The following is a 24,978-nucleotide window of genomic DNA, read 5'->3' as shown; positions in this document are numbered from 1 at the left end:
CACCCAAGAGAACAGTCAAAAATACGAAGCCTGAGGGAAACACTATGTTGGAGGATCACTACTAGAATTAAGGTAAAACTTCCAAGAAATAGTTTAGCAATGAAAAATTCCAGTGATTTTCAGGAAGATTCAGAATTCTAGATCCCATTTTCCATAATTATTCAGAAGAATTTAAAAATTCTCTATGTTTTCTCAGAACAAAGGTGACCCACATAGTCATAGTCTTTTCAGTAAGCACCAGCACTTTGAATGACCTCTGGAGTTGTAGGAAGGGACTAGAGCAAGCACACAGCAGTTGTACAATGTCCTCACAGCTCATGCAACATGAAGTTTAGAGACTCAGAACAGGGAGAAGCCAAAGCATTTTTTCATCTTTATCTGAACACCCAGGACAGCACAGATGAACTGAAAGAGTGTATTTGTGAATGTGTCTCCTTCTGTCTACTTGATATGCATCATCACCTTTAGATGCCTAAAAGATTTCAGTTAATGCTACAGATGATGGCTCATTGCCTACCAGCTGGTTATTATTATCAGCTTCTAGCCCAGTTCTGAATAAAAGTGAATGCATTAGTTTTGACCTAAGAGGAACTAAACAGCTTGGCTTGAGTTCATTGCAAACACCGGGTTCTTTCCCTGGGGAATAGTACAGTTGAGATCAGCTGAAACAATTATAGGAGCTCTCTAGTTTACTGGAATGACACTGACAACAAACCAATCAGAATTTAAAAAAAAAAAAAAAAAAGAATCAGGGGACAACTTAATATTCTCATATTGCAGAATGTAAATGCAATGCCCTATCCCCCTTCTCTTCCCCCACCTTTTCTGGGAACGCAGGTAGGCTGAAAACGGAGTGTAGGTTTGGGAGTTAGAGACTGAATGAGGACGTTTAATATTTAAACCTGTATATCAACTCAAAAAATTTTGAGGTTATGTTAGAAAACATTCTCTTCATAGTTACAGATATGTATATAGATGAAAAATAAATACACCTACCACCCACATTCTCTGGTAACGATCTGCATTCGTTTAACAGGGAGCCATGTCCTGCAGTCTGGAGCTAGGTGACAAACAACACTGATCGTTCTCTTTTGAGAGCTATCTGTGTCAGACCATCTTCCTCTCAAGCTTCTGACCATTGCCAGTGAGAACCTGGGGAGCTAGATCTGTTCTAACACAAATTAAAATAAGTTGTGGTACTTATTTACTGCAACACATTATGACACCCCTTCAACACTGGTTTGTTAACTGAGGGTGCTTCAGTCACAGCCCAAATACCCATCTCAAAGGGAAAAGGACTTTCATTGACAGAAAAAGATTTTGTAATTAGATCACTAAAACTGTAAAGGGGGAAGAAAAAAAAAGAAAAAGAAAAAAGGTATCAAACTAGAAGCTTTGTCCAAAACACATTAAAGCTAACTACTTAACGTTCAATGCAAACAGTTTAACCAATGTAACTCTACAAGCAAAAGGCACCTGATATTTTGGTTAAAAGATATGTATCTGTCTGTGGTGCCAGAACTCAACCAATGTATTGAACAACTACATAAAGAGAATTACATGACCTTATCAATAACCTGAGAGCATATGAGGGAATAAATTATGTATGATAATCAACTGCACAGTAATACAGTGAACTGCAATATCCATCTAGTAGACAAACGTAAACCATGTTAGATGTTCTCTATTTTAAAAAAAACTTTTCAAAATAACTGCACAAAACCCACGTAGCACCCCATTTGCATTAGTTGTAAAGGAATAGCTCCACATTCATCAAGAGAGTAATCTGCGTGCACAGCAAACGCAGGCAAGGAGGATAAGCAGACATACACCAAAAATATTGTTTGATTAACACTAGTGCCCAAAGACCTCTATTAGGATTAGGACCTGGTTGTCCTAACTGAATTATTTTTAATCTTTTTTTCTTTATGTAAGAGAGATGGTACCTGTATCGGGGATCTGACAATATCACATTTATTCTGAAAATATTATGCCTCTATCCAGAGAGCTTTTTTGATCCTACTTTTGTAAACATGCACCATATGCTAAGATTTTCACCTCCATATTTCTAATTAGGAGAGTTTTGTAAAAAGCAGCTCATAGGACAAGCAAAGGGAAGTGAAAAGCAAAACACTGTTTTTCCCAGTCTCCTACAACATTGATCTATGCCTGAAAATACCATCCAGTTAAAGAATCAGTATAGACTGAATAGATCTCCTGGGACAAACCAAGTTATGCATAAACACAGTTTTTGCAGATAGTTTTTTACCGCAAGCGAACAAAACTTCAAAGCCACAGAAGCACTGAATCACTTAGGTTGGAAGGGACCTCTTGAGATCACTTAGTCCACCCCTCCCGCTCAGCGGGGTCAGCTAGAGCAGGTTGTCCAGAACTGCGTCCAGAGGGGGGTTGAGTATCTCCAAGAACGGCTGGAGCCAAATCACAGTCTTAGTGTAAGTTTGGCTCCCTCTGCCTTTTCAGCAATGATTGACATATTTTCTCATGTGACAGTCATCTCTGGCGCTATTGTTTCAGATTCTGTCAGCTCAAACACACAACTCTGCAGCAGTTTATTCTGCTTATCTTCCCATCAGAAGGGCTGATTAATTATTTTTAAGTAGCCCCTCAATTTTTTTTAAAGTCTAAACCAGCAAAATCTTAAGACAAACAACTGGAAGAGTCTGTATCCTTATAATACAAGAATATTATATTCTCTGGCCATGGCTTTCTGTTATCCAGTACAGGAACAGCATCCTAGCCTGACACATAAAAGACAGACAGCTAACTAAAATGCCACAGTAGTCTCTTCCGTTGCCAATTCATATCTAAAAAAATACACTCCTGGTGACAGCTCTGAAATAAGTCAATGTGTGGCAGTAATCAGTCCTCTTCTGTCAAGTTGGGTTCCAGGAAAAAGAATAGGTTTTTTTAGGCCACGTGCCAATGTTGTCAAGGAATCAGAACAGTGGCACAAAGCAGTGCTTGGCTAGTTCTCTCCAAAACAAAGACTATGGGCTTTCAGTGGAGAGCCGGCTACCTGAAACGAGGAACTTTCTGGTACATTGTGAGGAAATGGAAAGATAGTGGCTGGCTCAGAGAGGGGCTCTGAAATGGTGAGAAGCAGCAACAGGAGAGCCCATGTCTGTATAAGGCAGGTTTGTGGAGGTTTTGCAGTGTGACGGAGCCAGACGATAAAGAGTGACTAATGCAAAAAAAAAAGAGAAGGAATCAAATTACAAGATGAGAGTCAGAGGGCTTCACATCAACTACAAGGATGTGATAAAAATCAAAGCAAGAACCAGTACGCGTGTAATCTCAGTGCTATCTGTTGGAGTGAGGGACAGATGAGTGGCAGTGTTTATGATGGAGAAATGATGGTTCAGAGTCATATCGCATCAGGGAACAGAGACCGAGGGTAAAAGGCAAAAGTGAGCAACAAATATCCCCACCTCTAATGAGGGAAAAACCTCTCCTCCTCTCTTTTTCTGTCACAGAGCTCTTCTCCCTGACAACTCACGAGAGCAGACAATCCAAAATTAGAGAGTGAAAACCTGTTATGAACTTCTGGAGTACAAACATCACTGAAAGAAAATGGTCGTTTCCTTTCTCTGAACTGTCCCTAGCTGAAGGTCTCTCTGTCCTTTCCCTTCACAACAGAAGCAAAGCATCTCGACAACACTGAAGAGGCTGTTCTGAAACCCAGAAACAGGAATGTGAAAACCATATCCATAAAGTTAAAGGACAGAGTAGAGTAGCTGGGATGGCAAAAGTAAAGGGGGGGTGGGGGGTAGGAATTAAAGGGAGTAAAACAAGTAAGGGAGAAAACAGGAAAGGTAGAGAGAAGAACTGCACGCTGCTAGGGAAAAGGAGAGTAACAGAAGGATGGGAGATGGTGTCAGACAGTCAAACAGAACATCTGTAGGCAAGTGATGTCTGAGCCTTTTCTCCAAAATCTATGAAGAAGATAAGTAAAATATAGTATCACAGAGATAAGTTACCATAAACCTTGTCACCACAAGGGTAAGGCAGGGATACACAGAATGAAGAGAGGCTGCGATGCTTGGGATGTGTTCAAGGGAAGGCCAGAGAGGTTCAATGAGAAATTTGAGTGTGTTAATGACTGAAATAGATGGCCGTATAATGTGACTAATAGTGTCTGCGTGTGCTATATCTACGTGTGTCAACAGCGCCAGGCACAGCCCCGTGATCAGTTGTACTCTTTAATTGTTAGTATTGTGTGTTCAGAAAAAAAGAGACTGGATGACATCACACTTGCTTTAAAAACTAAGGGAGTTCAGACCCAAGCCATGCCCTACTCCATGCCCACAGGGCCAGCAAACAGGCATTGACCAGCTTTAATTACTAGCCTAAATGCAACCTAAGAGACATCTAGGTAGACTCACATGTGGACTCAATCAGAGGTAACAGTAAATATCTGGGGCAGAAGAAATGCTTACACATTGACAGAAAAAGGATAAGATAATGACAGTGAAGGAGAAGCAGACAAGCTACTGAATGAGGAAACGTGTGAAAGATTAGAAGCTCGGTGGCAACAGCATTGAATTTATCAGAGGGTGCTGAGACAAGGAAGAGAAAATAGGATACTTAAAATACAAAACTGGAGATCTGATGTGAAATCATGTACAAATGATGAAAAAGATAGGTGAAATCAAAGTAACTGATCAAGTGGAAGCTGATAGAAAGTATTAAGCGCTACATGGGTAGGGCAATTGTGGCTATTAGAGAAGAGCTGATGAGAAACGGAGTTGAGGGACACAACAGACCTGGGAGTCTGAGTGACTCCAAAACACGGAAAATGCGCAGAGAACTGAGAAGGGGGGAAGGGCGTTACAGCCTGTTTCCAGGAATGAAGGGGTGAGAGAGCATTGGAAGAGCGTGAGAAAGGTACGGCACAGTGCCGAGGGAGTCACGTCAGAGGGCTGACGTTCAAGTATTAAACGGAGCGGGTAACATTTCATGCAGACAACCAGTTTCAGCACTACCCTGGACTTGCAGATAAGCAGGTGAAGTCTCTGGATTTCAGGACTTTCCACTCACTCAGAGCCTGGAAAGATTCCTCAGGTCTCTATGCTCTCAGATGGGCTGGCTTTAGGCCAGCATGTTTCAAGTGCTCCCCTAAGAGGCTGCTGTGATCTCATACTCTCAGCTTCTCCACTTTCCATTTAAAGCCCAACACTTCCCATTGCTTTGATTCCCATTTACCCTTAACTAGCTACATCGTGTTATCAGCCTTGCCATCTCTCATTTGTCACTTCACAAGTTGACAGATGACTGCTATAACAGCAGGGATAATCCATATCCTTAGCGCAGTCTTAAGAGGTATTTAAAAATTAACATGAAACTTTCTCCTCTCGGTTATGCAAGTGTCACCAAGAACAAACCCTTCAGATAGCCTTTCTTAACAATGAAAAAATGCTGGTTTCAGTAGTTAAATGATACCACGCCTCTGGCTGCAAAGTTGGTTTAAGAAATTTCTGCACCATAAATTGGAACAGAGAACAAAACTTGATTTAATATATAAAATAATTCCCTCCACATGCCCCAGGCCCTTCCAAAACTCACTAAACTTCATTATTTCATAATGTTGTGCCAACTAAAGGGAATAGCAAGGTGTACAAAAGACACAGGAATGACGCATTTAAAACAGAAGCATCAAATTTTTATTACAGAAGAAAAAGATGGTTGTCAAAGTGTGAATTCAGTGGCCCTTGCCACCTGCCCTTCCTCTTTGTCTTTGAATTCACTCAGCAAATCTCTGAACATAGCAATGACTAGAGAGCAGGGCTCACCATACATCAGATCAAGCTTCCAGCAGAATTTGTGGATACGTGTAAGTTCTTGCCAGAGTTTTACTGCTGAATTCCTCTGTTGAGCAGAGTGTTTGCTACATAACTAACAGAAGTAAAATACTCATCCCATAACTGGACAGAGCAGACCTTGGGCTCTGACCTAGATCATAAATGTACTGAAAACAAATCTTAGTAAAAGGGGCATCTTACCAGCAACTACAAGGTGATGACAGTTGTCTCCAGCCCTGCAAATTTCACACCCAAGCCAAAGGACTCCTACTGAACCCAGGAGGCTCTGTGTACAGGCCAGCTCAGGATTCACACGTAACTTATGTTTGCACCGTGCATCACCGGTCACTCAGATGCTTTTAATCGCAGCTCTCCATGACTAGAGACCAATTCTAATAATTTGTACTGTACAGATTCTCAGGCATGGGTGTGCAAACATGACAAAGCCAAGCCACAAGACATAGTATTTTCTTGAAAAGAAAAAGAAAAATAAAAGAAATAAAAAGACTGCTGCATGTAACCAAATAAAACAGTCTAAAGGAGTTCAAAACAAGACATAAACTGTAGTTAACTAAGTAGGCTCCTTTTCTAAATTTTTGAGTCTCGCATCTAAGACAGAAAGAAAGACCCCCCCCATCATTTAAATCACATGGTTTACGGGGCTGGGGCTCTACGAGCATCATGACATTCATAACGAGGAGCCAGCAACGATCGCCTCTTTCTGGCTGGAGTCGCCCAGCACCTCGGTGCCACATCCCAGTTCCCACCACCTGCAACTCCTTCGGGTGTCCTGAACTCGGTGCAGCCTTCCTTTGACACGTTTGCAAACGCTACACCGCTACAGCGAAACAGAAGCAACCCCGGCCAGCTGCCTCCAGCCCGCCCGCCGTCATGTTCCGGCTGGGCCCCCGCTGCCGGGCAGCGCTTGGCAGGTGCGAAGAGTCCCAGGGACGGCGCTGCCGTGGGTGACCGCCGCTCGCCCGACCAGCCCGTGCCTGAGGTGCCGCTGTCGGACCCGCAGCGGCCAGCACCGCAGCGGGCGTGGGGGAACGCCGAGCGCTGCCCCCGGGAGCGCAGCCCCCGGCCCGCCGCCGCGGGGCCCGACCGTGAGGGAGGGACGGGGGAGGCGACCGGGGCGGAGTGAAGCAGAGGGCAGGGCCGGGAGGCGCCGCGCTGCAGCGCGCCGAGGCCGCGCTCTTGCTGCTCCGACGCCGCCGGAGCGGAGGGTCCCGCCGCCGCCGCCGCACCCGCCATGGCCGGGCGCCCCCCGCCCGCCGCTCCCAGGTAGGGCCCGCGCCCCCGCCCCTCCCCGCGCGCCGCCGCTTGCGCGCGTGGGGCTGCGCCGCGTCGCGAGGGGCTGCCGCCGCCTGTGGCGAGTAACGGCCGCGGGTGCCGCCGTCCCTGCCCGCTGAGGAGAGGCGCTGAGCGCCCGCGGGTCCCCGCTGCCTGCTCGGTGAGTAACGCCTCCGGGCGCCCGCTGCCCCGGGGCCGGGGACACCCCGCTTGGGCTTACCCCGGCGCGGGAGTCGGGAGCCCGCAGGGAAGGGGTCCCCTTCGCCTGAGAACGGTCACGGAGGAGCGGGGACACCGCGGTGCCGCTCTTCGCTTCTGCGGTACCCGAGGGGGAGGGCGGCCGGGCGGCCGCGGGGAAGGCAAGGCGGGTGGCGGCCGGCCGTGCGGAGCCGCTGCCGGCGGGAGCGGCCGAAACGGGCACCGCAAATTGGCGTTCAGCTGCGGAGGGGCTGGGGCCGTGCCGCTACCTGCCAGAAGGTGTCACAGCCATGGCTTTACTGCTACACGCGAAGGGGAAATGAAAGAGCTTTTCTTGAGATAATAATAAATACTAGATTGTCATCTAATTTTGCTACAACAGCTGCTTTTCATACCGTAGTCTTAAGAGAGTCGGTAAGTTAATTAGTGCTTAATAAAATGCCTTGAGGATATTGTGCTTAAAGCACTTCAATGCACGTATGCTACCTACTAAGTCAAATTCTTTCACAATGAAAGAAAACCTAAAAATCACAAAATTATCCCAGCTCAACCAAACATGTATTTATAACACTTATGAACAACAGATTAGAGCAAAACCTCCTTCGAGATGGAAACTGATGCACAGATAGGAGTAGCCTACCAGAGATGCAAGATGTGGTTAAGCATAATTTTCAACAATCACAAGTAAATTGCATTTTGATGATAGCAGGCAGACAAAAGTATTACAGAAATTGTGCCATTTAAGTATGGTACAACCTATCACAGATAAAATGCATATGTTGCAAATTATTACAATTCATTTTGGTTTAGTTGCTTCCAGTGCAGTATCCCAATGAGAGATGAGTGGTAAAAACGATGGAAATAAAGTTCAGAGAAAAACACAGCCTTAAAAGAAAGGTAGTGAAATGATAAATAACTACCTGAATACTCAAGAGGAACTGATTGGGGGAGGGATGGACAGTGACACTTAGGTGGGTGATAATTACTTACAGAAGAAATTGTTTTTATTTACTTGAAGGAAGCTTTTACTTTAAAGCAACCCCTCAAAGAGAGTTGACCAAATAGTGTTTTGTACCAATAAACATTTACTGACCAAAGCTTAATAATGTTTTTGCACTTTGATCTGAATTGCCTTGTTTAGAAATAGCCCTTCCTGATTTTTCCCTTGGCATTTCAGAGTGAAGTGAGTAGGATTCAGCTTTTTTTTTTTTTTTTACAGCTTGTAGTTTTTATGTGCAACTTTAGCACACTGAATACCAAGGTGATTTTACAAACTTTAGTATTTTATGGGAACTCACAGTCTCAAAACAGCAGGGACTCAGAGTTTAAAGCCAGAGATACTTTTCGATTATCTGACATCCTATTTTTCACACTGTACAATAAAAATTGGGTAGAATGCAATCCTGACCCCAGTAGCCTAGGTCAGGATAAAACAGGTATTCCAAAGAGACAGTCTTAAAGGCATTAAGAATTAGACAAGCTGCTGCTTTCCTTGCTTATGGTCTTGCTTTCGTAGTTAAACATTTACCTCCTCATAGGCATACAACCACCTTCCAACTCCACACAATTGTTGCTAGGCTTTTCATCATTGCATAAAACAACTCTTGAGGAAAACAGTCCTACTCCACTCCAGAGCTCTGCCATCTGGTCATCTCTACACCCCAGCTAAGCCTATTACCCAGAAAACATTATCTATTTCTGTAGTAAGGCCAAGACATATCTTGCTCCCGTGAGCAACATACCTCTTTCTTTTTCCTGAAGAGTGAGAGATTTTCTTCCTGTAGCTTAAGCAAGCCAGCCTTCCTTGCACCAAAAACTACAGTCCTCTTTTTCATCTCTTTTATCTCCTGCAGCTGGTGTCTTGACAGCTGCTTGTTATTTGTTAATTAAGGTAACCCTTTCTTTGCTGAACAACTATGTAAGCTTCGTACTTTCTGTCTGTGAATAAGGGTCAGAGGACGCCAGGAAAGATGGTGACCAGAACAGCAAGTAATTTGTTCGGTCCATTCCTGTCTTCATCAGGAAACCTTGGGGAAAAAAGCACACCTGGGAAGCCACGGAACAGATAACTTGTCCTCATACACCTTCAGCTCATCATGCCCACCATACAATATTTGGGTAACTTTAATTGGAAACTAGTTACAGCAGCTGTTGAGAAATACAAACAATGAATGTTAGCATTTAGGAGTTTACAGACCTTACCAAATAAATTTTTCACTGTTGAACCGTTATAAATCAAACAGTGTTTTGCATCTTCCCTACAGAATCACTTCGGGCATTGGCCTGTTTCTGTGGCCTGATCTTATGTACACCCAACTTCCTTAACCAAGGCTGCAGCACTGCCCACCTTGCTGACTGTCCTATCACACACTACGATCAGTACCTGAGTTCAGCATAAACTCAGGGTGCACATTTATTCCTACTCAATACCTTCCCTTGCTTTGGCTTCCATATCTGAAGGCAAAATTGTAAGCCCTGAGTCCGGTTGCCTGCAGCCACTGTAGAGCACAGCAGAGCAGGCCAGCTGCCTTGGGGCATCCACTGATAAATTACCATTTCTGGCAATAGCTTCTTGCAGTGAACACTTACCCTGGGGATCAGATGAGCAGCTGCAGAGAACTGCACAGAACTGGTAGCTGTCACTTTTTCTTCAAGCAGCTAAAAGACATTTTTGGTGCACACTGCAGTTGGGAAGCTGGAACTGTGGTCTATAATGGTTTGTTTTGTTTTTATAGTGGAGAAACAAAAGCACATTAAGACCTTAAACATACCAGCCTGCGCTTTGTGTCTTTAGGTGAGAGGCAGGAAGAAAAATACTTGAAGTTTTTACATATGAGCCAGGACCTTCTGTGCTTCTGTCCCCTGTGTAAGCCAGTGACTAGTTGGGATGCTGTTGCACAGCTGCCTAAGGAGATACAACCACCCCTTTCTGTAAAACTGCAGTTTCTCTGCTCAAGCTTATGAAACTAAACCTATACACATATGCAATTTTTAGCCAAACCTGTATATCTGAAAGTAGTCTTAGCTGACAAATAAGAGTCTTAAGACACGTCTTTTGGACTGGCACATGCTTTCCACACACCTTTTGTGTGAATACTGAAAAGAAAAGGGGGATAATAAGCGTTCTTCAGTTCAGAATTAGAAGCAGCACTGGGGCTTAGAAGCAACATTAGACTGAACAGTAATCCAAAAGAATTAAAATGCATATCCACTCGACAGAGATGAGAAGTAGCAGGTTTTATATTTTAAACAGTGAAATGACAAGCCCAAAGAATGTCTGGCTATTTCTGAGAAACTTACTCTCCATGTAGTACAAAAAGTTTTGTATCACCAACACAAAATGCAATATCTTTGTCACATCTCAGTAATACCTGTCACGGCAGAAAACTTAGGTATATGGAGCACAGAGAAAGGCTTTTCTGGTTTTATAGGGTCCTGCTGGACACCAAGCATTTTTTTACATTTGATGAATACGCTAGGGCTGACCAGAGATGCAAAGAGGTAAGTTAAGATATTCAAAGCTAAGAAGAGATCCAAAATCTGTGGCTGTATCAGATTTTCTTACAGACAATAGGCACGTGGCACGCACTCATTGCTGTTGGTAACTTACACAGTAACACTTATGTCACAGACTTCAGCTGACAGCTGCTCCTGTGGTACAGCAAAACAGCCCAGATCTTGTATAACGGAGAAAACAGATTTGGTGGCTTTGTGCTAAGATGCTTTTAGGAATGAATGAAATAGCACTTTGACCCTTTAAGGAGACAAAATTGCAGGAAATACCCAAATTATGAAGTTCAACAGTCATGGGACTAAGCTAGACATAACAGTTTATTTGAAGAAATAATTAAAAAATAAAACAAACAAACAGAAAAGCAAACAAAAACCCCAGAACTCCAAGAAAAAACCCCAAAACCAGAACAGCAGCACATAAACCAACAGGAATCAGTACTAAGACTTTATTTTGAATAATTGTCAGTAATGAGTGGAATGAAATAAGCAAAGACAACTACTCAGGAGGTGATGGGTGGTATTTGGTGAGACTGACCACATAGCTTACAGATCTGTTTTCTATATTTTTCTGCCTCTGTGAGTAAAAGAGAAACAAATGTATTACAAATCTTATTTAAATAAGAGAGGGCAAATGAAGAAATCCTCTGAACAAGAGTGTCATGTCAGAACCTTCGTTATCAAGACAACTGCATGCATTAGAACGGGAGCTGGTGTCACATGAGGACGAAATTTGTTCTTCTGCACTTGTGCAGAACCAGTACTGCAGCCCAACCAGAGGAATCAGTTTAATACTTGCTGGGTATGTTTTTCATTTGCAAATTAGCAGATGAATTTACCAGATGTTTTGAGTGGAGTGGCTAGAAAATTTATCTAATGCTATGTGAACATTTTGGATAGTGACTACCTTCTTACAATGTCAGTTTGTGTCAGTGGTGGGAATTCTTGAAATGACATGCTGCATCCTATTTCAATGGAGAATTACTTTAAACAGTTCGTTAATCTGGCTAACCTATGTTGTCAAACATAGGCAACAATTCTCAGAGATGTTTTCCTTCAGTGAAGTCAGGGGAGAAAAAATTCAGCTAAAACCAGAAGGAACTTAAATTGTCAAAGATCATAAGTCTGTGGATGAGGAATCTGATCCCTTGAGGAGTGCGGCTGTGGGTGACAGGAGGAGGGAGACTGGCAGAAGCAGTAAAGAAATTAACTATATAATTTCCATGCTTTGTTTCACTAACCCAGTACGCGCTACAGTGACAAAAACCTACTGCTTATTTGCAGACTTGCATCTACACTTCTTCCTTTATTTTATCACTCTCTTCTGTTTTGAATTCTTTAATCCAGGCTACCCTAGCCTCCCACATGAACTTCACACTTCTCCTCAAAACATACATTAATTTCATCTTTCAGTTCTTGCTCTACTCCTGTACATCACTTTTCTCCTTTCTGACTGCAGTGCCTGTAATGGTATCAGTCACTCCATTCACAGTTCTGGCTATATTACCAACTCTTCTTCTTCATCGTTCGGCCCTCTCCTCCTTCAGACATCCTTCCCCCAGGAGTGACTGGACAAACCCTAACAAGTATCAGTGACAGTCTGATATGTCCATAATTTGTTGCTCGGCTGTTCATTTTTTATACGATTTAGGCTACGACCTCCTTCCAGTAACCATTGTAAGCACACTTATTAGGTTAGCAAGGTTTTGCCATCTCCTTCCTCAGTCCTATGTTAATTACTTTACTCTTTCTTGTTACGTGTAGTTTGTCAGGCTACACCCTGAGTAGGAAGGAGGGAGGCATAGTCAGGCTGATGGGAGCCCTTACCTGCCCTGTGGATAACAAACCCTAGCACTAAAACCTGCCTCAGGTCACTCCCTCACACAGCTGTCATTCCCTAACAACTTGGGTCTACAAACATTGTAAATTAAAGCACCCTCTAAAGAACAGTATTTTAAGCCATGATTAACTGAACAGCCAGAAGTCAGAACAGTAAGCCCCATATTCAGACAGCGGGGTGTCTTGTGTGCTAGAGTGCTGAGGAGCAGGAATGGGGAGTGAGAGGCTGAGAGAACTCACTCCAGTGAGGACACCAACCAGCGGTCCCTCCAGGTACGGTTTTTCAAGCTCGGCTGGAATGCTGCAGCTGCCAAGAGACAGTATTTAGGTATTTAACAATGGGGAAACTGCTTCAACGTGAAGGACCGGGAACTCAAGCACTAATAGCCAAGTATTCGCCTAGAAGTGGAAAAGGCAGTTTTAGTTTTCTCTCAGAAGAAGAAAAATGAATTAAACTTGTACATCAAAACAATAGCTGTAATTACCAGCTCACTGGATAAAATGCAGCAGCAGCTCCCCTCTCCCTGCACGTTGTGGAGGCTCCTGGCCGGTGCTGGCTGTGCTCTCTGGGGAGGAGCGGGAAGGGAAAGCCTGCCGAGCACTGGTAGGGACAGTGCACTTCAAAACACTTAATGTGTGTCAGGAGCTCAGTGTCAGAAACTTGTGAGGATTGTTTCCCAAGTTTTTAACCACCTTTTGCTTATCAGTGGATTAGATAGTGCTTCAGACTGCACGCACAGTGCACCTTTCCTTCTGCTTCACTGAAAACAGACGGGAAAAATTATATTGGATATTTCTGTTTTTTCTTTTAATAAAAAGTACAAATTTAGTATGTGCGGATTAATATTATGATTGCTAGGATTTATTTGGTGCCCAGTATGAATTTTAAACCTTCTTTTTTAGTCTTATCAACCTTGGATTATTTGCAGTAATCTCTTTAGTTGCCCTCATTAATTTTCTTCAAGACTTGCCTGATTATTATTAAATATCTGGCTGCTGCCAATGCCCATGACACATAATAGGTAGTCGGTGGTTTTTTATCAAAGCTGTGTTTTCTCTTGGATTTGGCATCACAATTTATTATATATCTAATTATTCTTGACTGCTGTGTAAGAAAGTTTCCTTTCTAAATCTTGATTAAATTTAATTATAGCTGAAAGAGAAGGCACTTTTAAAAAAATTCTAACACAGAATCTGATGCTGCAGTGCACATTTCCCAGTTAGTGAAATTCAGAACTGGTCAACAAGTCCTGTATAACCCTAAGCGGTCACTTTTAAGACTGGGACTTACCCTCTACACTCTATTCCGAGCTGGGTCCATGCAGTTGCAATAACCAGCTTCTGAGTATTACAGGAGTTTTTCGTTTTCTGGAAAAGTTTTGATTTATTATGTGAATTGCTGAAAAACTGGAATTCATTGAACTAAAACATCTTTGCATTACAGTTAAAACCTTTTAAACAGAATGATGCACAGAGTTTAGGATGCCTAGACTTGGGTAATAGTTTAACTTCAATGGTTGACTTTCCCAAAGATACACTAGACACCCATGTGGTGGGATAGTGTATAGAATTAGTTACATAGTGGCAACTACGTAACCGGTTAGATTTATAGGAGTTTTCCTTGCATGGAGGTCAATTTTCTTGTTGGAGTGGCAGCACAGGGTGTATGGGCTAGGTAAGTCCAGAAAGCTTGAGTGTAACCGTTCAGCCCAGGACCGGCACTGTCGTAAGAGCGTTCCGCAGGCCAAGGGAGCCTGCAGTGCTTGTCTGCGCAGTAATCTTAAGTTACCTGGGTACTGCAGTTTCACTTCAGTGAAGGGTCAGTTTACTTAGAGCATCCCATGGCACTGGACTTGTGCTTCATTTCAGCGATGAAAAGCTTAGGTGGTCCTCACGTAGTCCTTGTGGGATTGTATAGTTATCAGAATTTCATATACCAGGCACAGCACATCTCCACCAGCAGTGGAGCTTTCATTACATGAATATTAAAGGAAGAAAGAAAAGGTGTCTCTTAGTTTTCAGAACTGTGTTTAAATTAGGTCCGAATCCTTTTCCCTCAAGACTCATTTATAACTGTCCGTGCTATTTCAACTGAAAAGGGAAGAGATCAAATCAGCAGCGTAACAGTTCAACAATGTGCTTATAGATTGTTCTTCTATTTTGTCAGGGCAATATCTTCCTTCTCAGTGAAAAATGTGTATTACAATTGTAGACATCCAATAAAAATGAACAGCTCATTTATTTTCAAAAGGAAAAGATTTGCATGCTGTGATATTGAAATGAAAACCCCACCATCCTCACACAAATTGTGGAATAAGACCCTCCCCTCACTAGAAAAAAAAATTGTTTCTTGAATATGCAAAAATACAGAAGTAATAGCACAGCTATTAAGGGGTTTAGTTAAATGGTCACATTACCTGACAATAAGTTCAATCCTAAACATAATATATGCCATAAATTCAGTGAAATCCAAAGGTCACGTTATTCACGTTGTTAAAAGTAAGTAGCATATATGAACTGTATCAGTGGTTTGGATGATGTAATTTAAATGTTAGTATAGTTACCAAATACAAAATGTTGATACTTTTAAAAGTACAGACATATTTCTAAGATTATGGAAATCAATACTGTACATTACGGAACAGTGCATCGGAGCGTAAGGGAGAGGTATCTTTGGGTACTACCATCAGTAGCAGATTTTTATTTCATACAAGAAAATTAATTCACAAGTAAGCACATTTTTGCTGAATGCAACAGATGATTTTCTGATTCAGAAGGCATGGTTTTTAAGGTATCAGGTATTAGAAAAATAATTGAGTAACTACTGAAAAAAGAGGCAGAGCATAAGCAGATAATACAAATACAAATACTAATCCAAATCCAGTAATTAAAGAAAAAAAGAGGCCATAGGACAAGGTTTACTTTGGCATGGATTGCTTTTGGATACACAGAACTAGAGCTCTCTATTATACTGCATCTTTCTCCAGCTGAAGTTGTTACAGTGATCCCCCACTAATAAAACAAGAGTAATTTTGCAAAACCAGGATTTAAGTGCATGCCCCTTTTTTTGTTCCTTTGAATCAAAAGAACTTAGGCTTTGCAGTGTTGATCAGAGTGAAACTTAAACACACCCAAAGACACGAAACAAGAGGCAACCTCTACTCTTAATGAAGTTAACAGGAAGAGCACGGCTGGTGCTGGGCCCTGCTGAAGCAGGGTAACATCCCTGCCCCAGAGACAGTGAGCACCTTCAGCTTCCTTGTTACTGTGAGTTATGGTCGTTTGGCACTTTTGAATGCATTACAAAATACGAACATTTCACGCTGCCATATTATTTTTATTTTTAAAAAAGAAGCCTGGACAAGCTAATGGCTGTGATACAGATGGTTGATTTAGATACCCTTTTTGGTCACCATGTATGATCTAACTACATGGTTAGTGTAGGATCATTCCTAGACTGTGGTGCAAGTGAACTTGTCTGTATCTGAACTAACATCTAATAGAAACACTTCTATCCGCAAGGACCAAGCATTAAAAAAGTGGCATTGAAGAGCAATTAAATGTGTCTGAGATTCTCTGCAACCAATTCTCCTCTTGATTTCTGAGTGGATAACTGAAAATCCATTTTTACACATAGTCTATATTTTCGCATTAGATATAAATGCAAGAGTACTAATTTAGCAAGTACTCACATAATGACACTGCAGGCAATGATGAGGTTATCTGAGAGCTTAACTTTAGCTCGGTTGGTGGTGCAGATAGTCCTACTGGACCTTGTGCATCCCAGCAAGAACAAGTGAAGCACTTCAAGCCCAATTATCACAAGAGTTTCATGGTTACTCTGAAGTTCATTGCAAAGCAGTGGCTGAAGAAGTTTTGAAGTTTATCTACATCATGTCAGCAAGGAAAAAATTAGATTAATTAATAACTCATTGATCGGATTCACCTTTAGATTCTCAGAGATAATGTCCTATATTCCTTATATACAGTTAGAAAGGCAGTACATTTTAGGGGGTAGAAAGAAGAAGGATTTATCTTGCCAAAAAACCTTCAGTCATAACTTCTTGGACTGAAAGCTCATGCTTTCCTTATGCTGGTATAAGCTAGGAAAAAATTGAGAATGTTGCCTTTATACCTGCCACTCAATCCTGCTAATCACATTACAGTCCATGGAAAACGTTTCACAAATTCAAGCTAAACCAAAGACAATGTTTGTAGTATCTTGATAGAATTATACAAAAGCATGTTTTATCATATTAGAAGCCAAGATAATTGAAGGCAGCTTCATTTTGTTCACATCTCTGACAATGTTAGTACGCTTTCTAAAAACCCCATACTTTCAAACAAGTGGGTTTTAAAGCCTTGTTTTCTTTAAGTTATTACAGATTGCTATTTATTGACATATTAACTTTAGCATCAAAACTGATCAGATTTGTGTTCCTTTGGGATATTAGTAGCAAATCAGAATTGTTCAGGAATATTTCAGGCATGTAAATTATGTTAAAATAAGATTTGTTGTGAATAAGCAACAACAGAATGTATTCTTTGGCATTAAAATAACTGCAGAATGTACCCTGACATTTTAACTAGATAGTTTACGAATATAAATGCAGGTGGTCATAGAAATACTGGATTAACAAGAAGAGGAAATTTCTGTGAATATTTTAGATGAAGGCACTTATTTTTAGACCACTGGTTTACTTTTCTGGAATCATTAGTTAAGGTAAAAACATATTGGTTTCTGAACACTATTCTAACCCTAAACAACGTTTTGAAAGATTTAGCAGGAATCTAAACCAATTTGGCTTTCTTTCGAATAAAAAGGGCTGGAAACCAGAATGGAATTGAAGAAATAATACATTTACTAGATAGGTACTTTTGAAAGTACTTTAGGTTCTTTTAAAATATTTACCATAAGCAAATTGAATTTAGTAGGGACCAACATCACAACTACAGAGAATAGTTTTGAACAATTGTTTTTTGAATATATAGATGTGTTGGTGAAGCTACCTGTCCAAGGAAATGAATGACAATAGACTATGAATTGCCTTCATTTTTACAGGTATAGAAATAATTTTACAATTAAGTAACATTATTTCTGAGAACTGAGGAAGAAGGCTAGACTCTCTATGGAAGAATACCTACCAAAGCTTCCAGCTTTGCTCACAGCAGCAAAGTCTTGGTTCTTTCAGGGCTGGGCAGAAGGGAGGAATTCAAGCAGGTGGGTTCAAAATACCTGCTTAGATCTTCTGTTCTGCCAAACAGAAAATCAGAACATCTTTGGTGGCTTGCCAAATTATCTGCAAGCCACCATTATGTTGAGGATGAGAGTAATCTGACCATTCCACTTAACGCAATAGCTCCTTCATGAATTAGAACAACCACACAGGCTAGCATGGTTATTTGGTGGTAGGAGGGATCATTCTGCAGCAGCACTGTCCCCGTGTTATAAGAGGTTCGGCCAAACACCAGCTCAGCAAGTCGTATGCCACACAGTTTCCTGATAATAGGATTACCTCACCCTGTTCTTTCTCCCTCTGCTCTGATTGACTTGTGTCTCAGAAATGCCCCAAAAGTGGGGGAAAAGAAGGAAAAGGAAAAAAGAGGTTGTCATGCTTTACTGATTAGTTCTGTGACTTACTGGTGGCTGAAGAGTCTTCAGGCATTTAGAATAAATATTTTATTATAATTTCCTTTAGTATTCAGAAACATTAACTTCTGTGATATGGAAAACTGCATCTTCAACTACACTATGCTGAAGTCAATTCTAGGATCTCATGATTTGTAATAAAGAACACTTTACAGCCTGATACTATGGCCTCTTGGCTGGTCATACACATACTTTGTTTTCCAAGACCTCAAGCTGTTCCATAATTTAGATTCTGTCTTTAAAAATTTCGTTTTCCAGTATCACCAGTCCCTTTTCACTAACAGCTTTGCCCTTTACCTTTTTTAAAGTACCTGAAAGTGATTCTGTGACAGTAGGAAATTCCCATGCATCTCCCTTAAACATCTGGGGACAAGCCAGCGCTTTGTTAATCTGAAATTTCCAAAGCCAGATTTATTATTTTTGAGGAGAGCTGGTACAACGAATTTCAGAAAGTCTGCTGAACATTAGGAACATGCCATTCAAAACATGAAAGCAATGTTCACCTTCCTATCACGCACATAATCCTGACTACCTACCACATTTCAATTAGTTTTTAACAGTCTATTTGATTTGTAATCAATCTAAAAAGGAAAACACTCGAACAGCTAGCAAGTTTTGATTAGCTACATGCATTTTCTATTCAAATAAAATCATGACATACACATTTACTTTTAAGTTACGAACATCTTTGTCACATTTCCTTTCAGAAATACTTGTATCTGTCTTGAATTTAATTAATGAAAAGCCTTTATAGAGTAGATTTGAGATCCTTAAAAGGTAACCTTTAAGAAAAGTTGTCAGATAGCGAAATATTTGATTGCACGTGCTGTGCTTTGAGGCCCGTTTTGTCAGTATTTGACTCTTGTTGCTCAGAATGAGAAACGCACTCTGTGGGTTGATGGCAAAAGCTGATTGAGAAGCTTGATTGTCGAGTTTGGCTATATAACAAACAAGATGTCAAAAATACTTAACAAACTAGTTAAGCCAAGATTAACATCCTCCACACGTAGTCACAATTTCTTCCTACGTGATGTTGCACTGGTTCTCCTGAAATGCCCACCTGACAGTTTGTGTATAGCAAAAGGATGAGAGGAGCAGTCAGAGAACACAAGTTGTTTGTTAGTGTCATGGTTTAGCCGCAGTGAGCAACTAAGTACCACGTGGCCGCCCGCTCATTCTTTCATCCCCACTGGGATGGGGAGGAGAATCAGAAGAAAAAGGTAAAACTCATGGGTTGGGTAAGGACAGTTTAATAGGACAGCAAAGGAAAAGGAAAATAACAACAGTACTAATAAAAGAATATACAAAGCAGGTGATACACAATGCAATTTGCTCAGCACCCAGAACCCAATGCCCAGCCCATCCTCCAGCAGCAATCCCTCCTCCTCAGCCAGCTTCCCCACCTTTGTACCAAGCATGACATCATGTAGTATGGAATATTCCTTTGGCTAGTTTGGGTCAGCTGTGTCCCCTCCCAGCTTCTTGTGAAAATTTACTAACTCTATCCCAGCCAAACACCAGGACAAGTTAGATACAAGAAACATTTAAGACTTAAAAATTACCCAGTGGTTTATGGCATGAAAGTCTAATTGCAACATCTTTGACTTCATCTTGAAAAATGCTGATAATTTCAATTTCCAGCTGAAATCTGTGGGAGCTGCTTGCACATTTGTTATGTGTTTAATTTGGACCAAATTTCACCAGATTCCAACTGTGTCACGATATTTTTTCCATTATCTTTAAAAGAAGTAAGATAAGATAACATCACACACTTGGAATATTACACAGTGCTGCACTAACAACATAATCTATATTAAGAATAGGCATTGCCATCAAAAGTGCAGTAATAATATAAATTGCTTAATAAATATACAGTTATGAACATTCTTGTTTGAGAGGAAAAACAAATGTTTCCACCTTGGCCCCCTTTCTGCAGCACAAAGTACTATTGTACAGTACACCTACATATGCTAAGTGAATAAGGAAATTTTTGTGGGACATCTTTTTAAGAATATTTCTGATTTTATATTGTTTCTTGCTGACTTAGTAGGCTTGAATAGTAGCAAGCCTATTGCTTTGCTGTAGAGGAAATGAAACTGCCTTATTCTGTTGTTTCTGTAATGCCTGTGCCTGGATACAGTGAATTCAGTCTGTATCTCTCTAAAATCATCTTCCTGATCAGCACTGCCCAGTTACATTATGTCCATACAGACTAATTAGTTTTAAGAGTCCTTCCTTTAACAAGATTTCTTATCTTTCCTGCAGTCAAACCCTCAACAATGCCTTAGTTTCCCATCTAGCTGGCATTCCAGAGCTGAGTATAGACTCCTTGCTTTTTGGGCAGAAAAGCAGTCTTAGCTATCTTTCAGTCTGTCTCTGTAAGGTGCAGTCCTTTAGCCCTCCCTGAATTTAAAGGTCTGTTCCTTAATCTTTCCCAGGTTCAGTCATACTTCCTCATCAGACCTTGTCTGGTCCCTAGTTGTTCATACAGGGCTTCTTTTTATACCTTCTAAAAATCCTCCAAATCAGGAACTCTTAAAAAATGATTGTTACCAATATTGCATCCTACTCATCATTCTAGGCATTTTCTTTTATTGCCTTATGCACCCTACCAGGAAGAGATCTCATGGTTTCTTATGTGCTTTTTCTGTAGTCTCTTGTGACCAAGGTCCAAGCCTGTCCTTTCTAGGTTTCCTTAGTAAGTAGCCATTCTACCAGCATATCAAATGGCTATTGTCCTGTTGTCCTAAAGCCATGTCAAATCCAGGGATAGGTGGGAAAAAGGCAGGATACCTATCAGCTGTCTGCAAAAGCCCAGTTTATATTGGGTTGGTTCTCTGTCAGTAAACTACTGAAATATAGTTAACTGTCAAAAAAAACCCCCAATCCAATCATCTGTCATTCAGCTCCTGATTGCCAACTCTTTGATTTGATTGTCAGCTCTTTCATCTGGGTATATCCTGCCATAACTATTGTGGAGAAGTTTGTTGGAGTTGTACATAAAACCTTGTTATTTTTCCTTTAAGAATTCAATCAGTAAATAAAGGAAGGAATATTTTTAAGTAGATCATATACAATTTAGTTTGGTTTACATTTATTCCTCAGTAAAACTTTTCTGTTCTTTTATAATATTTTTAAAACATGATTTGAAAGAAGGCTGATCATTGCTAATGCTTGTAGAGGGTTCTAGATTTGTTTGGTTTTGTTTTGTTTTTTTTTTTAATTTGGAGCAGAATAAAGGACATTCAGGGCTCTGTGAACACAGAAGGAAAAGGCTTTTTTGTTGTGTGGTGTACCATAGTATGGGTTGTCTTTGCTCTTGTTTTTCATTAGTGCGTAGCTAAAGACCTGGCCTTTCTGCAGCTGTATCACTGATAAAAATGAAATGTAAATCAAGAGTACCCAACAGACATTATGACATGACCAGTCTGAATATACAGTACTTAAACTTTTACTCTTTTTAGTGCACTGATCTGTAAAACTAGCAACCCAATCCTGTACCTGACTACATAGACACTCAGGTCTGATAATGATGATAAGTATTCAGTATTTTCAGTTCCCAGTGAACTCAATAGCAGCCAGGAGAGACTGAAACATGAATACCTTACAAGATCAGACCCTGATATTGCCAGTGATTATATTCTGCACATGGGTTCCAAATCCATAACAAAATCAGAAAGACATTTGTTTGAGGTATTTATAGAGCGTCTGTTTGACGAACCATCTGTGCTCTGATTGAAGTATACACATGGTCCAGACTGAATAAAAACCAATTCTATGGATTAAAATAGTAACTTTGACAGTGTTACATCTAAAGATTTTACTGCTAGTGACTGCTGACCCGTTTACATGTAAAGGTAAATTTTAAAACTGTAAAATCTGAAATGTAGCATGAGGAAATAGTGTGACTAGTCTGTCCACTTCAAAAATGCTTTGAAGTTAAGGGATGCTGTTTGAATGCTGCATGCCTTTCAAAACTGCGGCTTGCTTAGGGTCGGGATTAAGCTAGCTGCCTTTCTCAGTTTCCGAGCAGCTTTTGGGTTTATTTGTGAGTGTAAAGGGAAGAAAATGCTAAAGTATTTTGCCATGCTTTCACTTGTCTCATATTTCTATTTCAAAATGAGATTCATTCCTTCCTTTGTTGTTCATGCTGTTCAGTACAAATATTAGCAAAACATTAGGAATGTAACTGACTCTAGCTTGGAGTCAATTGCACTCAGAAACCTCCCTGTGTTCAGTCACTTTGCTTCCTTCAGCAAGATTATCTTTTTTATGGATCAGTAAGTTTTGCATGTTCAAAATCCCGAGATTAGGAATCATAATGAAAAGATGAAAAGCACTAGGCTATTATAGAATTGGTTCAAAAAAATCTATATAATGGTCACTTATTATTTATTGAAATTGCTCCTTAGGAACGATTATTGAACAGCAAGTTTTTGGAAGCTGGTTATGCCTGTTCAAGATGGTAGGAAATTGAAGCTTCTGATATTGTTTCACAAGATTAATTTTCTTTAGTGATAACCTGGGGAATTCTGTAAATTACCTCTTCTTAGTTGATGTAGCACCATCTGCCACATCTGCAAAGATAATTATTTTTAGCAGCAGCTGTGTTTTTTGATTAAGTTTTGAGTCATCAAGGTCACTATTTTTGAATTGTTCAATGTAGAAAAATAGAAGCAATTGTTTTGCATTTTGGTCAATAATGAAGGATGTATTGTTATTACTGTTAGTGCCATAAGCCTTATAGCTATTTACTGCAGTCCTCTAATTTCCAAGAAATTTTTTTGCATTCTTTGTGAGAGCATTTAGCTTCGTGGGAAAAGTATCAGTCATAATTCATGAAGCAGTAAGACAGCACCTGATGTCAAATAAGTGACTGTGGAGACTCTGCTGTTAATGGAAATATTAAAGTGAAAATGTCATACTTCTTAACATTGGGTCGTAGGTCCACGTTCCCAGCTTCACTTTCAAAAGGTCAATTGTAAATTAGGGTCTCTCACACCAAAGGAAAAGTCTCCAAATGAGCCATCCTTTAACAGAGATTCCTTATTATGCCTGTGGCCTTCTGCGATAGCTCTAAATCACATGAGCACGTCGAAGTCAGATGAGCATTCTCCATCACATAATAAACAAGGGGACCCAAGCAAAGGTGAGAATTAGAACCTGAAACCTTCAACAGTTTGCTTTATCTTGTAGCAAAAAGGCTCTGTTCTGTGCCAGATGGCTTGAAAGACTAGTGCTTTGTGTAAACTCTTAATGTGCTGAAGTAACAAGTATAGTACATGAATGCAGAGCTATCATTTGATGATGAGATGGCTACATCTCTGCAGCAGTTTCTCTCAGCTTCCTGCTGTTGAGGAACTAATGAGAGCAGGCAGCTTCTCAAAGTCAGAATAGTTTTTCCCTGGGGAGTTAATGAAAAGTAGGCTTATCTTACTGGCTTTGCTACAGAGCGAAGGTGGCAGAGCTGTATGGCCTGAGGAGGGTCTCTTAAGAAATCACATATGCGTTGAAAATTAAAGCTTAGAAAGGGTGCCCACAGGATAAAGAAAGAGAAGAGGAAACTTTGATCTGAGAGATGAGATAATTGAAAAAGAGATGTTGAAAAGCCAAACCCGTGTTCCATGTTGAAAGAAAGACCTGTGGATCTGAAGGTATTTAGACAGAACCTCATACACTGCATCTTCTTGAGTTATGGAAAACTCGGGTTAGTGACATTGAATGCCCAACCTGAAGAAGCTCAGCTAGGTGCTCATTTTTCCATCAGTTAGTATGTACTGCTACATATCTACTTTGCATGATACCTAGAGGTGTTCATGTAGCTGACCATCAATGATGACCAAGGTGTGGGGGTATGTGTTTCTCTGTACTTCTTTTAGAAATTGCTTGCTCATAAACTCACTAAGGAAAAGGCTGTGGAGTCTAAAACCGTTTCTGAATGTAGCTCTCCTAATTTAGCATTTGTTAAAATTATTCCACTTTTCAGTGACTGTGAACCCTGACTGCATGAACCTGTTTGCAAACAGTGGGAGCCTGGAGTTCATACCACTAGCACAATGCTAGAGTTGAACTGCAATGCAGCATGACAATGAGGGTTCTGCTCTCCAGTTACAGCACAGGAAACATGAACCCTGAGACAAAAAAGAAACTCTGAAAGTGTTACAGATGCTCGTAAATGTGCTGTCCCTTGTCCTGTGAAACACATTTGTTGATTTTACCTGTGTTCTGGGTAATCAGTTGGATGTAAAATACAACTCTGAGGGCTGAGATAGCTGACGAGAATTTAGGTTTACCAGATATCAGTAACACCAAAGGCAGTTGGTGCCTATCTGAACTTCAGTCTGAGATGAAGCCTTTTGTCATTCCAAACATTTAATAACATTCTACACTTATTTCACTCATCACCTACTTTTAACAAGCTTTTCTATATTTACAAATTAAAAGTGTGTTTCTTTTGGAAACAACACAGATTTTAAAGGATTAAGAAGATTTCACAGATCTTTTTGCTTTCCACATGACTAGGAAGACAGCCTTACTTCTGTATGGAACACATCATGTGCTACCCCTTAGTAGAGTATCATCTAGAGATAGAACAAATTTGTTAATACTCCAGAATGTGACTCCACAACTATATTTTCCAGCTATACTTTATTGTACTATTCGCTTTGT

General features: G+C 40.7%; 1 protein-coding gene across 7 annotated transcripts in view; it reads left to right on the top strand.

Moving 5' to 3' along the window:
- Positions 1-24,978, top strand: part of SPHKAP (SPHK1 interactor, AKAP domain containing) — a 105,750-nt gene that overhangs the window by 22,923 nt on the left and 57,849 nt on the right. For 2 of the 7 annotated variants that reach the window (XM_054835427.1, XM_054835425.1), the window contains exon 1: positions 7,126-7,272. The exons of 3 other annotated variants lie outside the window; for them this stretch is intronic. Coding sequence is in view for 2 of the 4 variants with exons in the window: in XM_054835422.1 (XP_054691397.1) it covers positions 6,711-6,751 (41 nt within the window). In the remaining 2 variants the exon portion in view is untranslated. 2 more of the 7 variants (XM_054835422.1, XM_054835423.1) reach the window with 2 other exon arrangements.

Source organism: Grus americana, chromosome 9, assembly GCF_028858705.1.
Source record: "Grus americana isolate bGruAme1 chromosome 9, bGruAme1.mat, whole genome shotgun sequence".
Classification (NCBI taxonomy): domain Eukaryota; kingdom Metazoa; phylum Chordata; class Aves; order Gruiformes; family Gruidae; genus Grus; species Grus americana.
Note: the sequence above shows the minus strand (reverse complement) of the source record. Positions and strands in the feature narration are given on the sequence as shown.